The 17,776-nt window shown below is 45.0% G+C and overlaps 1 protein-coding gene and 1 long non-coding RNA gene across 8 annotated transcripts in view; one reads left to right on the top strand and one right to left on the bottom strand.

The window, feature by feature from the left end:
• Positions 1-17,776, top strand: part of LOC117230974 (solute carrier family 12 member 4) — a 97,504-nt gene that overhangs the window by 53,523 nt on the left and 26,205 nt on the right. Inside the window, exon 1 of one of the 7 annotated variants that reach the window (XM_033488967.1) lies at positions 15,349-16,906. The exons of the other annotated variants lie outside the window; for them this stretch is intronic. Coding sequence (XP_033344858.1) covers positions 16,837-16,906 — 70 coding nt within the window. The 5' untranslated portion in view covers positions 15,349-16,836. Of the gene's footprint in view, positions 1-15,348; positions 16,907-17,776 lie in introns of those variants that run through there. 7 annotated transcript variants of the gene reach the window in all.
• On the bottom strand, positions 407-15,597 carry LOC117230977. Its single transcript, XR_004492892.1, has 3 exons — positions 15,461-15,597; positions 1,372-1,458; positions 407-1,054 (listed from the first exon to the last, which is right to left on the bottom strand). It is a non-coding gene; the product is annotated as an uncharacterized LOC117230977 (long non-coding RNA).

Here is a 17,776-nt window from a genome sequence, read left to right as displayed (position 1 = left end):
TGCAGGACCCTTTTACATTTATACCAATACCAGTCGTTTTGACTGATATTGATATAAGTAGCCTGGATACAAAATTATTTTCAGTTTGAATACATAGAAAAGAAAAGAAAATTCATCGTATTATTCTTTTAGTTATCGTTGCGAAAGTATTACATCATTGCGGAAAAAGATATAACACGAAGTAGGAATTTTATAATAAAATTGTAAAACCAGTCAATTTAATTGGTGTGGTAGTTCTAGTGTTAAAGGAGACGGAGATTACAATCCACGAGATGTTGTGATTAGATCGCGAATTTTTATGAAACATTGCTCGCGGGTATTGAAAATAAAAAAATAAACGCCAACGAGAAGCAAAGTTCAGGAGTCAAGAAACTTTGAATTCGAAAGATTCGCAACTTCGGTCCTCGTCCGATCGTAGTTGCCAAGCCGATCCATCAATTTGGATACGAGAAAATTATGTAGGTGAACCGAGGGAAACTTTCTTACACGGAATCACGCGCTCGCTACGCTCCCGTGAGACGAGGTTATTACTTCCGTGCGAAAGAATCGAAAACGGAGGTGGAATTACATCTGCAGAGATTCTGGCCCCGATCAGACGATTTCACGTAGCTCTTTGGTCCTGTTTCAGTGGTGCGCGATCGCAATTAAGTTTTCGTCAGCCGACAAGTCCGAGTCCGTGTAATTGGAATGTTGAATTGCCTCGATCCCCTCCACGCAAAATCGATTTCCCAGTCTCGCGTAAAATTTGTCAAGTACCGCAAGAATTTCAAAGGCTTTTCTATAAAAAGTTACATAGTAGCGTAACGTTGCTAGAAAAAAGACGGAATGGCAAATGGAGATGTTGATAGCACATTTGTTAATTAGAGGTAAAATTGCACTGGTAATTAAAGTAGAACAAACTCGGGCTACATTGGCTGGAATTAGCAAAAGGAAATACCTGTATTTATCTAGTGTTTTGTACACTTAATGCAGGTATTCACTGTGCTATTTAACTGTTGTCGCATCTTCTAGCGGAGATTGTCCCCTTCCTCGATTTTCGTTGCAGGCAAATTCCCTAGTTAAACCGAACATGGTAATACGATATCGATAACGGAACGTTGAAACAATTACAGTACAATTTTACAATCAATCGCAATACAATTTTTAGTACTTTCTGTCGATCCGTATAGAAAGAATTTTCCAAGAATAATTCTAAACATTCCAGGGTACAAAACGAACGCTAATAATCAGAATGTGCTTAATTATCAAAATATGAAGATCGCTAAAGCACGAGAGGAAAATGAATAATCAATCCCCCTCGGCCCAATTACCAACGAATCGAACATAATTAATTATAATCCAACGAGTGGAATGGCGAGACAGGCAGGTTACCCCAGCGCGCGGCGGTATCCTTCCGGTGACGCGGTGGTTTCCGGCAGGCTGGCCGACATGTTCTGTCAGAGGGGTTGTCGTTCCCGGCTGAAAAACGGGCGCGGTTCGCATCGGAGTACCGTGTATCCGGGGAATATACCGGGTGCACCGCATGATAATAAAGTACACGGGTATATACGCGCGGATTGGAGACGCAGACTCCGCTCTATCGATCCGGCCTGGAACGAGACGAGAACGCCGGACGAAATCGCGATGAATCGAGAGAGACGAGAAACAGGGACAGAGAAGAGAAGCAGAGAAAGGGAGGCTCTGACTGATAGGGACGAGAAAGGGACAGCCTGTGGACGAGGATAAAAGGATCGCGTCGGCCGTACGTTGGCCGAAGATAAGAAAAAGGTGGGAGGAAGATGGGGAAAGAGGCGATAGAGTGAAGAATCGGGGGTCGGATCGAGGGTAGGGACGTCCCGAGCTGGACCACGATCAGGAGGATGACAAATTTGCGAAAGAAGCTCGGTGGAACGGGTAGAATTAGAGAAGAAAGAAACGGAAGAAGCAGGAAGATGAATGGGATGAAATATGAAAGTAGAAAGGAAACGGAAGAAAAACAGCTAGTTGAAGTAGTAGTTTTAAAGCGGAGGCGGACGTTAGAGAAAAATAATGGAGAGACAAGGGGTTGAAACACGCGAAATACGGAAGAGGGAGAGAAAGAGAGGGGAGAGGGAGAACGTGCGTCTATCGAATAGTCTTCCGGGGAAGTTTCTCATAACCGCACCCGCGACCGCGCAAAAGTGGTTCTGATCCATCGAATAGGATCATCTCTAATTGAGGGCGTTTTATTACACTCTAATTTCGTTAAATATCTCCCATCCGATGGCGCCGCGGCGACGCATGCTGCGACAAGGAAAGGGACGAGTCCGCAAGATATTTTCTTTCATCGTGCCTCTTGCTGTTAATCCTGTTGAAAAGATGTTAATAGAGAAGAGAAAAGTCTCTCAGTATCTGTAGGTTAAGCCACGACGATAATCGTAACGTGGCTATCACCAAATTCGAGGGAGTCGTCTTTGCGAAAAAAGTACGGCAACACAAATTAACGCAACGATAAAACAATTCGCAGAGTTCTTAAAAAAGATCTTCTTAAGGAAAAGACGTCGATCGTTCTTTCTTGGTACGTCAAGGATTAGACACCGTATAGATCACCGTCTGATCCACAAATGCCCGTTCTATTACGCGGCACACTCTCCTTTCCAAGCTGGAAAATTAACCTTGAGACTTCAATTTCCTCGTTCGTCCCCCCCCCTAACGAAACATGCATTTTTCATCGTTCAATATGTTACGATACACAACTGTGTCGCTAAACCACGAAAGTGGGTTGGCAAACAAAAGCGCGCTCGCTTTTGAAAGAATTGGATTAAACGCGGGTTTATTCATCGAGTGGCGGCTCGCTAATGGAAGGTGGACGGAAACGACTATCTGGCTCCGTATCTCGTTACGCTGGATCATTCGTATTTCGTTGTCGTGACCCGTGAAACTCTACCTTTATGCTGGCCTGCTCGGACAACGCGTACGTGAACTGGAAGGTAATGTTACTTCGAGGAAAAAGATATTTTTCCTCCGATGTAACAGCGAATTTTCGAAAAAATTCGTCAGCCCAATGGATCATTACGCGTCTCTCGAATGATCGTGTTAATGTCTCTCTTTGAGATCTCACCGAGAGTTGTGCAATTTTTTACGGTTGCCTTTATGCTAGTAGCTACTTTATTTACGGACGCCTTGGAGGAGCGATAGAAGCGTAATAATAGAGTAGAACATAAGGACGAGGGTTTCAAGATCGGAGCTTTAAGCTCGCGTGTAAAAGATGGTGATCCTGGGATAGCGCTTTATCTCTGTGTTTATTGAATCTCGGAAGGATAAATTCGAGAATTTAATTTAACAAATAATATATTTTATTCACCGACTTAACATATTCTTATCGTCGAAACTAAATTTCCGCAAGTCACGTCATACTCCATGGTTTTTATTTTTATTCGTTCCCTCCCTATTTCTTCTCCTAGTCCGCGATCTTTATTCTTCCTTGCATCTTCCAGCTAAGCCCTCCTAAGCCCAATATCCTTCGTCATCAAACTCCGAATGATCCAAATCCTACGATGCTCCGTCGTAAGAACACGCAGTAAACCTGAAAATCTACGGTCGACGTCGAAACCGGAAACGTTGGGTAGGGAAAGCCTGGGAATCGAACTAAGACCGGCAGTGGGAAACCAGAGGCGGATACGCGGCTAACGAGACAACAGGCGTTGAAACCGATTCGCGATCGCGTCGACGAACTCTCGATCGACGTATCTCGCTGCGAAATCCTGACCTACTCTTGCGTCGAGTGGCGTTTATTGGCATTGTCGTCGCGTAGAGTGCGATGATAGATAGAAGCTACGGCTTTTGGCAGACTTACAGACATCCGAGACTCGGCTGCGCGCTATATCAAAGCGGTTCGGCGACATTTCACGCGCGCGATGAAGTGGATAGGGTTAAGGTCACGGATCGACGGTTATTTCAGGCGGAGAACTGCCGGGACGTGGATTTCCTGCGCGCACGTATACCGCCAGATGATTATCGATTAACTTTGAACACCTTCGAATCGACGCGATTTCCTTTTCGCTAATTTGTCCAACATTTTCCACGTTGAGACGAAATTAAACGGAAATGACCGAAACTGTGAGAAGTTTTCGACGTTCTATGTAAAGATTTGTTTTAATTCTGTAAACCTTGGTCCGTTTGTGTATGTACGATCTCAAGTGTCGCAATTAGTTACGCGAAGCTTCCTGTAAAACTTCGTCGCTTTACGTAAACTCTCAATTCCTTCGTTGCATAAAGATCGAAGTCTCGCAAAGTTTAGAGCAGATCGGTGCGTTTTAATAGAAATATGTACATCCAGTTAACTCCGTTTCCTCGTTAATAACGATCACAGATGTCACAGCGTTAAATCTAGTCGAAGTCCTGATGGATTTATTCGTTCAAATTTGTTCTTCTACTCGAGTTGTTCGAAATGTTTCTGTCAGACACGCTTCGAAAGTACAGCATCTTCCAAGACGAGAATATGACTTTTCTATAGAAGTAAACCGAAATTTCAGAACATAAACATCAAGATTATTCGAACTATTGGTAACTCGCGATTTCAATCCGAAGCGATTTGAGCTGCCTCCATCCTCTTTGTATTTGCAACGCAAGCCGCAACTCGAACGACGTTTAACTCGGAAGAATCGCTATGTTGGATCTATTCTTGAAGCATCTGCCGCGTTGAATTAATTCCTCGTCCACCGAACCGAGGAATACAAATTGCATTTCAGCTAACGTAGCTTTGAAAACTTTATGCAAATTCGATTCGACGGTTGAACGTTGCATCACAATGGACTGACATTTTCCAAAAGCGCGCTTATAACCGGCTTTCAACCGACGAAATTCCCCTCGATCGTCGTGTAATCGCATTCTAAAGACCGAACGAACGTTATAATTACGTTGTGGCGAAAGGTCAGTTTGAAACTCTCGCGAGTCCGGCGACTGCTTTAAGGGACGATCTCTCGAAGAAACTTTGTTGGAAGACAGGCCAGCTCGCGACAACTCGGTCGATTAAATTAGCTCCGTAAGGATAAATTCTTATTCTAATTTCGAAGCTACTTTCCACTGTCGAAAATTGCAGAAGAATATCGCAAACTCGATTCCTTAGCTTTCCAATTTGCTCCAGTTTCGTCTTGCAATTGGTCTACAGTTCCTGTAGAATTAAAATCGAATTAGAATCACCAAAGTTCTGCATTGTTTCGATAAAATTGACGGACGTGAATGAATTCTAACAGCAGAGATTATTAATTCAATTATATAATTAAATTGTATAAAGATAGTATACGCATCCGTCCTAACAGCCTGCGTCTATTTTCTCGTCTTTGCATCGTGGTGTGCGATCGAAAAATACAGATCGATTAACGATATCTTGGAGTAACGTGCAAATAACAGAAATGCCAGAGACAAACAGAGTGGAAAGAGGAAAACGATGTCCGCCGCGTCGGTAGCTGCGGCCAAGCAACAACTATCGAACCTCGTTCTCGTGAAATTATTTACCGGTTTCAGCTGCTATTAAATATTTACCATACATTAGCACGCTTCGGGTTAATGGGTCGCGAGACGAAACTGTTTACGGAATTAAACTGCACGCTTGAAATTGTGGACGTAGCGGCATCGGCGAACGGGAGGAAACGCGAAAATCGGCCGAGTTTATTTGCTCGAGCGGAAAACATCGATGAGCGAGTGCACCGCACTGAATTTCCGTACTGACAGACCGGAAATTTCCCAGAAACAGGTTGGACTCATCGAGTCGCGACTATTTATTCGAGAACCGTTCCTTGTTTCGTACTTAATATCCTGAGCAAGAATTTGGATAGGCGAGCTAGGAACTTGTTTCACGTCGTAGCGAAAACGAAGCTGAAACTCGAGCCAAGAAATTTCTGGACTTTGCAAGCAAAATAAACGACAAATTTCGAGAGGTCTGTGAGATGATAAGATGGCGCAAGCTCGGATACTAGAGATGTTTGGATCTGAATGTGCAAATAATCAGAGGGAAATTAAACAATCTGTGAGCTGTAGGCAGCAAGTGCTGGAAATAAAATAAACGTAAACGTTGCAAGTTCAGATTTTAAAGGTCCTGGGACTCGACTGTACGAGCGTTACGATCAAACGAAACGAAAATTCGAAATGCTCGGATCAGAGGCTACGTGAGGATAAAACGAGACTACGCCGGGATAAAAAGAAATTGGAAACCTGCTAGGTGGGACCGACGAGTCATTGAAACTTGAGAATCCAGGTTCTACCCTACGCGGAATTCAACTAGAAAACCCATTGAACTAGAAACAATTGAGAATCCGCAAGTTTACATCAAGAAATCATCGTACCTCGGAAATTCACTTTCAACGAACTCAAAGTACGATGGTAAATGACTAAATTGCAGCAAAGCGGCAAATGGAAAAAGCAAACGGTTAACAGTTGGCGCATATCGTCTCTCGCGAATCGGTTGACGCTTTTGCAAATGGCTCGGTCAGTGCATTATCGGAAACGAATGGACCGGCATGAAAAGTCTGCACGGATGATCCGTGTCAACGATGTTTATCGTGCAGGATGCACACCGTACGTGTATATAGATATACATATATACAGGCGATAGAGCACATATCTTTGACCCAGATAAGAGGAATTCGAGGGGGTTCTTATCCCGGGTCCATAGCCCGGGGCAACGGAGCTTCTGGTGTCAGGTTTAATGGAGCTTGAATACGCGAAGATGAGGGTTGCTTGCTAACCGCCACCTTCCGGCGTTGCTCCTGAGTTTTAGAGAATTTTTCAAATGCCTACGGACTTACATCTTCCCCTTCGCGTATGTTGAAATCTCGAGAAATCTCGCAACCCCTAGGATTGGATTTATCGCGTCACACATATTCCCTAAAACCGTAACGTTCCATACTATAAATTTCTTGCTCGCACGAACGATGATTACGATGACTAAGCTACACGTAGTACGTCATTTGCGGTGCAAGGTCGCGTTCTGAATGGCAAATTATAGGCTGGAAATTGTACGACAGATTATATCGTTCAGCCAGATTTTTAATAAGACGCCAGTTGTAGTAATTTGCGCCGTAGTGTTAAAACGCTGTAGGAACTGTGTATGAAGCAAATGTATCGCGTCCAGGAATTGTGTGATAGTTTTCGTCGTTAACTTTCAAACTTTTACGTCTTCGCGATTTTGGTCTGGTTTCATCGAACAGGAGGACCGTTTCACCGTCATTTAAAAAAGTTTAACGTAAAATTCAAGGGACAATAAATTACCCGCGTTAAAGGTAAATTACGTTCAGAGATGGAAGATCTTTCAACTACATAGAAGATTTTGTAATAATAATACGTAAAAGCGAAGTGAATAGAAGTGAAAAACGAAGATCGCTAGAGAAGTAAAATAAACTTTCCGACCTCGATGGACGAGCGCGCGGAAGCACCGAACAAAGGGACGTTGTACGAGCCGCGTCCACGTTATTTGCAAGCGGACATCGAACGTATACGTATCGCTGTATTTTCCCTCCGTAATACCGCGTCCACGATTCCATGTCCCGGCTAATGGCTCTCGCGAATTTCTTTCGCACGGCGGACTCTCGCGTTTTAACACCAGCCTCTCCTCTTTTTACTCTTTGCATAAGTACGAAGAAAAATCCGAACAAAATGCGAGAATTTTAAAGAGGAAGATTCTTAAAGATCGCGTCAACCTTCCGCTTGCAACCGTAATTACGTACGTACGTATATCGCTAGGTATTTTAAATTACGAATTTTAACCGAACATAACCGGAAGCCCAGAAAACATCGACGAGCTTCGCCAAGTATCAAAATATTTTGTACAAATTTTGTACGAACGACGAAAAGATTTATTCGCGAATTAAAACCACGACCTGTTCCAATCAAAAACTCTCGATCGCGCCACGAAGAATCCAGAATGAAAGGTGCACTCGAAGTACCGTAAGAGCGAACGACGATTCATTTTCGTCATCGCGTCGTCGTGTCGGCGTTCCTCGTGCGAAAAAACCTGCCACTCCCGTCGCGCTCATTTTTCAATTTCTCGCATAAGAATTCTGTGGGGAACCCGTTGGACGGTAGGTTGGCTCCTCCGGGAGCAAAAGCAGGCATCGCTCGACTCGTGGCGCCATGCACCAACCCCGTGTTTCCGGCGGACCAGGGTTGGTGAGGTGGTGCGTGGTGGTCGGCAGTGACGTCATTGGACTGTACGATGACGTAAAAGCCGGGAAACGTTACGTTACGCAAGCGTGGAGAGACTCAGGGTGGACCGATCACCCACTGGCCTACTTTCAGCCCTCTCCTACCTCGCGGCACACCCTCGCCGCGCCGGGTATTTTTTTCCTGCCTCTCCCGAGGAGTAAGTTGCGTCAATCCGTAGGCTCGGCCGAGTCAAAGCTTGTTGGCTTGTTTTCTAATCGAATTTAAAAGCGTCCAGCTTCTGCATTCTGTGACATCGACTTTCCGAGAACGATGGAACCAAGTCTCCTCAGGGAGGAAGGTGGAACCGAACGCAGAATCGAGGGATGTCGTTGACAGGTTTCACGTTTCCAATGGGATCGATGTCTTTTTCGGAACGTAGTTGAAGGGCTGATTAATTACGGGGCTGCAGGAGATTGTTCAGGGCATTTGGAAGAATCTCGATGACGCGGAAAGTCGAAGATTATTTCTTCTCGCGCCAAGGGGGTGACGAGAGGTTCGTATTCTGCCGCGATGATTTTGAATTACCACGTGACATAAAAATATTTGACGCAAACAAGTAACCGATTGTTGGGAGCGGTTAATGATAGTACGTTAAGAATTGACGATGAAGAGACGCGTCTAAACGTGTTTGCAGATCGACAGACGTTCGAGTAGACCATCTACGTAGGTGCATACGCAACGAAAGGAGGTTGATTATAATTATCGAAGCTGCAAAGAGGTACTTAGTCTAGCGAAATTACTTCAAGATATTTAAAACTCCGTTGGCGGGTATACCCCGGAGCGAATTCAACACGGAGCACAAAGGGGACAAGGCTAAGCTTCGTCAAAGGCGATCGCGCAACGAAAAAGCCAGCGTGACGAGTGTCCGTGCAATTAAAATTAAAATGATTCGCAGAGAAAGCGAGCGGAGGTTCAGCGATACACCAATTTATTGCTATCCGACACTGTTGCACGTTTGACCTTTTCGAAATTCGTTTTCTTTTCTGTTCCAACGCCTACGTTTGTATTTTGTTAGAAAAAGAGGGCAGACGTTAAAAAGAAAGGAAGGAAGAGGGAAGAAGAAAGGAAGAAAATTGAAAAAGCAAGTTTGCACGACCGGGTTCGTCGAAGCTCCCATCGCAAATTGTCTGGCGAGGCGCCGAGCGTCCCGACGCGGCGTCGATTCGCGGAACTTGCGGAGATAAACGCAACGGCGGCGAGTAGAAAAGCACGGGGTCGTTCTAATTACGGTCGAGCGATCCTGTAATTGAATCTAATTGCTCCACGAAAGAGGCGAGCGCAACTGGCTACCTGATCGTGCCGCTCCTTTGTACGTTCGCCGTTTTGCTATTAACCTCCGTCGAAACAGCCGGAACGCAATTAACCGAATCGCGAACCGGTTGTTCCGCCATTCTCTGTTGTTTCGTAGCTTTTGGAAAAAATTGTGCGGCTCGGGGATCAGACGGAAATTTATGTAATTTCCGAGGACGATTTTGTCGTTGGCTACGCTTTTAAGTCGAAACGCTGGACTCCTTAAACCTTAAAAGGATATTTTACATAGGTTCGTTTGACTCATCGGTAGAGAATTAGTTTTTAATATCTTACGCTTGGAGAATTATTTTACTGTTTGTAGAAACAATTATTTCGTTACTTACGTTCTTGGTAAAAGAAAAGTTCGCGCGTGATTTCGATAGAAACAGAATCTTTCGTTCTTAATAAGATATTTTCGATTGGAAACGCTGGACTACTTAAACAGGATATTTCGCATAGATTCGTTCGACTCATCGACAGAGAATTAGTTTTTAATATCTTACGCTTGAAGAATTATTTTACTGTTTGGAAATATATTTCCGATTGGAGACAATGTGTCCCTTTCTTGAACGTTTTCTGTATGCGGAGCAATAAATTTATCCAATTACGTTTGTAGCATCGTGCACGGATCGTTTAAAGATTAGCGATTGTATTAGTAGCGGAGCTAAACCGCTGTTGCAAGTTGAAGACCCTCCGGGAGAACAACTTGACGAAGTTAATCAGTGCAAACTACTAGCACAGAAGGCTAGCATCGTGTTCGACGTTTACATTGGCGAAGCTGTACAATTTCACGCGGATCCATGCTCCACAATGATCTCGGTTCTCCATTTATTATCAATTTTCCGAGGGATTTGGCTGCGCCATTTGATTGCACCACCCATGCAGCCCGGTGATACGCCTTAATTACCGCCGTTTCTCCCTTCCAGTCGGATTAACGTCGCTGCCATTGTACGTACCGCTGCTTTCCATAATATATGGATTATAGTATATTCAGTTGACGAATTCTCGTTTATTCTCTGCCTTTTATACTTCGGATATCTCTTTATGATTTATACGCAACGAAGGAGAAGAATTTCGTCGAATATTTTCATCGTATTCGTCGTCGACGATATATTTTTCAAACTTTGTCGAACACGTACGTTCGATTTGTTACGGAGGAGAAATAAAAATAAAATATAAAACGAACGAAATGAATCGAGGATAGAGAATGATTTCGATCCACTTACAGGCCTTTGTTTGAACGGACAGATTGCTTTGGAAAATTGGCGAGACGACACGACGCGAGATTGCGTTACAGATTAAACGATCGTTGCACGATCCTGAATTAATTATTGGCCCAGGGCCATTCCATTTGATTCGCGACGCATTGTACTTACGCGAGTTTATCCGAATAAACCATCGAACGAGAGAACGTTGCTCGCGATACTTTTGACTTTCTGCCAAACGTGAAACTTCTTGCGCACGCAAACCGCGTAAATTTTTGGTTCACCGCACCAAGCAAGCGTTTCTCTCGCGACAGTTTTAATTTTCGTCACTGTTTCCCGATCCAGGAGATAGGTGCGATAACTTGGAGACGAAGCGAGCTAAGTTCGATGATTTTTCAACGAATCCAGTTGCGCTGAAGCAAAGTTCACCGACTGTAAACCGTGCTGTTGACCGAGCTTTGCCGAAAGTTTCTATCGTGAAACGACTGGCAAGCGGGGTGCGAGGTGAATTATCAAGTGGAACGAACGAACCACGATCGAGGGTTTATTATCCTCTGCTTTTTGCATCGTTTACGATCATCGCTCGCCCGTCGTTATTGCCTGTTAGCCCGATACGATCGCGTTGGCAGCATTTCAAAATGGCCAGAGTATCGAGGAAACCCAATTTTTCACGATCCAATTTCAGAGACACAATGAAAGAGACGATTCGTCTCGCTGTGTGCGTTCGTTGAATCGAGAAATAATTCCTTCGGTCGCGGTAAAGGATTTAGCTATTCGAATTTCGGTAACGTGGATCGAAAACGTGGATCGAAAAACGTGGAACAGAGGATCGTGGAAACTTGGCCGTGGTCGTGCCACGAGCGATCTTCGAGAAAGATTCGAGTCTTCCGCAACAACCCCTAGAGACCAGTTCGATCTTCCCAATATCTAATTCTCAGGGTGGGACCAAAATTCCTCCTTTGACAATTCCATAACTTTACAAAATTTCGGATATATTTTTTCCTGGCGTTACTCGCTCGAAGAAAAAAGTGAGTATTTTCCATTCCCACCTTTAATCGCGATCGTTGAAAAAAACAATTAATTGCAAAAAAATCAAAACTTAATTTAAAATCGTCATTTCTTCTGTTCGTCTAATTTTACGTAAATTCTTAAATTAACAAAAATTGAGAAATTGATTAATCAGATAATATATGAATTTTAAAATTAGACGAATAGAGATAAATAACAATGAACGTACAATTTTATATTAAATATTGCAACCGGTCGTTCAACCAGGCCTGGTAAATCTAGTGTTAAGGAAGTCTCGTTTCATACAGATCGTTACGATTTCGGAAGCGTAAAAAGTATCGCGAACGAACGCCGAGGAAGCGTCGTTGAGGGAAAGAATTTGCGAGACTATCTCGGAGATAGTCCAGCAGGTCAGAGTGGAAGGACTTTTATCCGGAAACGAGTTGCAGTGCGGGCTGAATAAATCTGTCCGGTGTCGTTAGCGCGTGAAAAAACGGCCGGAATTTGTCGAATTTCCGGCGAATTGAAACGCCAATCCTTTTTGCTGGCGGAGAGCGATGGGTCGAAGAAAAAGGAAAACGATCGGTGTCGTGATTTCGCGAGAAATTGTAGTTTAAGATACGAAAGATGAATCTTCAGCCTTGCAATATAAATCATCGTTTCTAAGAATGACAGTTAAATTAATGGCGAATATCGTCTCACGACTTTAATGGTCGGAACTACCAATATTTAATCTCTATTTAAATATACAGTTAATTTAAGTAATTAAACAAATGAAATATACAGACTATTCAACTGTCACTGTCTTTGTTTCGCGGTTTAGAAATTGAAAGCAAGATATAAATTAGCGAGTACGGATAAAAAGAGGGAAAGGGGCGAAATAAATATCGAAGCGGTTAAAAGGGAAAACCAATCGAAATACTAAATTTCTAGCATATTTTCGACGAGAGTTAAACGAGAACGAACGTTCGATCGAACGTCGTTTCATACGGAGCTTAAGCTGTCGGCTTTGGTTCGCGCATACACGCTTCGTGATATAAATATCGCGCTTTATGTAGGAAATAACGCGCAGTTTTTTCCCCCTGGAGCCGCATTAAGCCGCGTCGCTCAAATGGTGTTGTAACAGGAGAAATCGCGCGGAATTTTGCGCGCTGCTCGCTCGCGTTCGATTCCCCTCGCGCGTTCCACAACGATCCTCGTTTACCTAGAAAATCTCGAACACGAGACGCGATAACGCCGACCATTTCGTCGTGCTGGAAGAACGATAAGACGAGAAACCAATGTGACGTACTTATTTTAACGAGACAACTTTGCGTTCCTTTTCTTGGGACTTGAGGTGAAAAACATTCGAAATATTTAAAATAGAACATCGGTATTAACGAAGATAATTTTAGAAACGAACAGCTTTCTTTCTAAACTCGTCGTATAACATTCTCAAAGTCGCAAATTTACCTTCCTCGTTGCACGAAAATGGAATTGCTGACTATTTTGGCCCGTTTCCTGACTCTGCTCACGGCCGTGGACATTTGATCTGAAAGTAACTAACATTCGACGTAATTCTTTATATTATAATATCGGAACGAGAACCGTTAGTATTAAATAAATCAAGTAGTATTAAATAATCGAAGAAAGAAAGAAATAAATAAAGCTAGAAGAACAAAGGCAATTGGTACGAAGGACGATATTAATGAAGTAAAAGAAGAGCAACCGTGGCAATTTTCCGCGGCAGATCTGAACGAGGATTCCGCTTAAAGAGAAATTCTCGCTGCTTTCGAGCTGGCATCCAGCGGCTCCGATTGTTTCGCCGAAATTACGAGAGACAAGTCGCGTTGTCCGATTTCGTGTCAACCGACAAAACGGTCTGGCGTTTGACGAATGAACAAGAAGAGGAGCCAAAGTGAGACAAAAAAGGATAAACGGAAGACAAACGGTTGTAGGGGAAGTGGAAGCTGGAAAACTAGCAGTGACAAGAAGAACTATATCCAACCTTTCACGCGTCATTTTCTCTGTAACAGCTTCCGTATATCCTGCACGATCGTTCATTCGTCAAAAAACCTGTAACTTTGCACACTCGTAAAGAAAAAAGGAAAGGAAAATAAAAACTGAACCGAAAAAGCGACGATCGGAGGACGAGTAACGGTTTGTAGAAATTGCAGCAAGAATTCGCTGCGGCGTAGGTGGTTTCTTTCTTGCGGAACAGTCGAAATTGATCAACGGTTAAAATATTCAACGACGCCGGTGAATCGAACCGGAATATTCCTGCAGGCTGGCGGAAGACGATTCGCATGAGCTTCGAAGGTATATGTACACGGCGAAACGAAAAGATGGAAAACTTTTTAGCAGGGAGAGGGCAAACTGAAAATATGGAATAAATGGAAAAAAGAAGTCGATCGAAGCGAAGAGGGATTAGACAGGGAGAAGAAAAGTTAAGAAGCGCTTGTAAGAAAGCAGAGGAGAACTTACGCGTATGTGGAAAAGAAAGAAGAGAAAAACGGTGATGGAAAGGGTAACGAGATATTCGATAGTAAAATTAGGAAGATTCGACGCGTGACGGGAAGAGGAAACGGGAATGACAAAACGAGTAAAACAAATACAAAGAGGAGGAGAGAGACGCACGGTGGATGGGAGCAACGCGAAGCCGAGAGCGAAAATAAGGTAAAACCAGTAGGTGAGTTTCGCGACCGGAAAATCAAGTCCCACGCACCTACATACGCGGTGAGTAAAATAAAAGTCAAAGGGACACGTCGGGTCTATGGCTGTGACAAACGACGCACGTGTGAAAGTTGAAGTATCGAGAGGCCAATCGGCAACACCGGGAGAATAGCAGCGAAATACGCACGTGGACTGGAAAAAGTAAGGGAATTGAAAGTACGAAGAAGTTTTTTAAAGATAAAATAAAGAAAGGAGCAACGCGAAAGAAACGCTGTAGGAGCAAGAAGAAGGAGGAAAGAGGAGAAACGATCAACACGCAACAAATATGTTGCTCTCGCGTCTGAACATGGAGTTTCAAAAAAAAAAAAAAAGAAAAAATAAACTTACTGAAAGGCGAAAAGGTCCAAACAGCGAGGAGAAAAAACAGGATGAACGGAAAGAGGAAGGAGACGGAAGGAAAAAGGGGATACAACCACCCTCTTACCTCGCCTCTTTGTCCAACGTTCGTTCGATCTCGTTCTATCTTTCGAAGCTGCAGGAGCGAAAAAGACAGAAAGAAAGTCCCGCAGCGAGAGAAAGGAGGACATCCCCGGGGTTGCAGCCGCGCGTGCGCGCTTCGAGGGTGGAAAAGCTGAGAACGCCCGGGACGCGTCGCGTCGCGGCTGGCTCGCGCGAGTGCGAGCGAACTAACAAACGCTGGGAGAAGCGTAGACGCTACGCAGGGCGAGAGAAGATGCCAACTCGAGGGAGGGCAAGGGATCGGATATATACATAGAGGGTCGGTTGGGAAAGAAGAAACGGAGGGGTAGCGGAGGGTGGCGAACCAAGAGGGAAGAGAGTCACGAGATAAAAGGAGAAGATCGAAAGGGTGGACGAGAGAGGTAGGAGAAGCGGAGGTAGGAAGAGCGAGGAAGAGGATAGGAGAGGGCGAGAGGGATGAGCGAAACGGAGGAGGGTAAAGGGTAGGGAAACGAGAGGGGAAGCAGGAACAGGGAGTCGGATGGAGCGTGCGCAACGAGGAGGTGAGGAGAGGAGGAGGCCTGGAAAAGCCGGGAGTGTTCGTTGGAGTAAACCCTCTCGGGCCACGTCCTCTCCTCAACCGCGTCTCAGTCGACGTTTTCCCGTTTTCCGCGAGGGAAACCTACCCTCGTTGTCGCCGTAGTCTTGTCGATGGTGTGGTCCGTGGTGGGTCGCGTAATGGTCGTGTAGTGGGTCGTGTGGTCGTGCGCGTCTATCGGCGGAAGCGAGAGTTTGGTCGCGTTCCACGCCCGAGACGAATCCAGCCGCGGTGGCTGACAGCGGAACCAGACGCAACGACGGATCGACAGATCGACCGACCGACCGACCGACCGACCGACTGACGACGACCGGAGCGCCGTCAGTGGGTGGAACAGAAAAGGAGAGATAGAGGGAGCGGTGGAGCGCGAGTGAGTCGCGAAGAGACACGGAGAGAGGGGGAACAGGCTAGAGGGTGGCGAAGGTGCTCCAGCACTCCGCAGCATCTAAGCCACGGGGAAGACGAGCGTCCAGGGGTGGTGACCTACAGTTAGCTGCTCGTCCATTCCCTCTTCGTCTTCGTTGCGTCGTAATTCTCTCCCGTTAGCCACCGCGAGAGCATCCCTCGAGCTTTTACTCGCTGGATATTTTTGAAAAACCGTATTCCACGATTTGACCAACCGAGAAAAACGTTTCTATCGAGGACCGAGAACGGAGAAGGAGAAGGAAAGAAAGAAAGAAAGAAAGAGGAAGAAAGAGAAAGACAGAGAGAAATCCACCCGGTTGCGTGGTGTACCTGTCGATGCGCTTCCGTGGCAATCGGAACGATCGATCCTCCCGAACACAGACGCGCACTTCCGGGGATCGTCGTTCCGGCGTGGTTTAATTAGAGGAGCGTGCGCGACCGAGCGACCAGCCGGCACTGGCTGCGTGCGTGCGGCTCCTCTCTTTCGATCTAGACCAGCCGATCCCGTCGCTGATCCCGTGACCTTGTGACACCGCGACACGATAAGCGTAACCCAAGCTCGTGTGCTACGGAAGGAGGGATGCGGAAGATGAGGCTGAAGCGTTGAGACAACACACCCTCCGCGAGACTCGTCCGGGGCCGGCGTGCGTGTACCCGTCACTCCTCTTGGCCTCGTCGTCCCCGATTTGTGCATTTCGTCGTTTTCCTCCGAATAAAATTACTCTTTCGAGAAGAAGCCAAATATTTCGAAAGTGGTCCGACCCGTTCTCCAGAGGGTTCGCAAGAATTCGTCGACTAAAGTGACTAGTGGAGAGTTCGAGGAGAAACGATTCAAAGTGCCAAATACCTAGTTACCTGCCTAAAATCCTCGAACAAGGGAGAAGAGGACAGTCGCGCGAAAGGAGACGGGGTGCCGTCGAACAAAACACGATCGAAGGATTCCAAGGGAAGGCGGGTTCTAGGTCGTAAACGTAGGGAGACGAGAAGACGTCTAGGTGGCGATTGCAAGAGGCGGTTTACGTTAACTCAGCTTCGAAGGATCAAAGACGCGGCAAAAGCATGAGCGAGAGTACGCCGAAGTCCCAGGGCAAAACTGTGCCCGATGGCTCGCCAGCTCGTATGGAAGCCGGTATGCTTGTATCCACTTTCGCTAAACTATTTCCAGTAAACTTTAAAGTCACCTAGTTTCGTGGTAGAACGATGTAAGCCTGATTTTCTCGATTTGTAATTGACCAGGTTTGTACTCGATTTGTACATGACACAGATCGTTTATATCTTGCTTGGCATGACTTGTATGGTAGATAGTTTCTCCCCTGTGACTCGCTCTGGGATTCATCCTTCGACTACGTTAACATTAATGTCACGTGTACCAAATACCATCGAAGTATTCCAATATGCTTCGAATACTCGAAGAATATTACTTTTATCGATATTATTTATCGATTTGTTGAGATATCGATGACTGTAATAAATACTCGTTTCAAATGTTTCACGTTTCAAACCTGAACTATCTCTTTAAAAGAACAATTTCCGCGAACCGATGAAAAATTCTCGCTCGTTCTTCTTCAATTTTTAGTCTCTCGCAACTCGTAAAAGCTATATGATAGCGAAATATTCGCGAACCGTTCGCGTTCTTTGACCAGTAAAACGTGAAACGTGAAACGTAGCCGAAGAACGACAATCAAAGGGTAAAGGTCCGCCGAGTGGACGTTTCAATTTCTATTCGAGGTTCCACTAAAATTCCGGAATTCAAATCTTTCTTTCCTTCTCTGTGGGACACGTTCAAACTTTTCGGTTCGATCCTCTGGGCAATCTTCTGTCCAGAGACCGGAAAAAACCAAAGAAAAGGGTGGCTTTGGCGCTGACGACAACGTTAGGTTGGAACTCGTTGACCGATATCGCGATTTACGATTCTGTCAGCTTCTTGAGACCTTCTGAAAATTTATGATCGCTTATTTCAGCAATACTCGATTTGTTCGATGTATGTTTTTTAAAGTTT

The sequence above is a fragment of the Bombus vosnesenskii genome, unplaced genomic scaffold (assembly GCF_011952255.1).
Source record: "Bombus vosnesenskii isolate JDL3184/JDL3185 unplaced genomic scaffold, Bvos_JDL3184-5_v1.1 scf7180000013270, whole genome shotgun sequence".
In the NCBI taxonomy this organism is placed as follows: domain Eukaryota; kingdom Metazoa; phylum Arthropoda; class Insecta; order Hymenoptera; family Apidae; genus Bombus; species Bombus vosnesenskii.
Note: the sequence above shows the minus strand (reverse complement) of the source record. Positions and strands in the feature narration are given on the sequence as shown.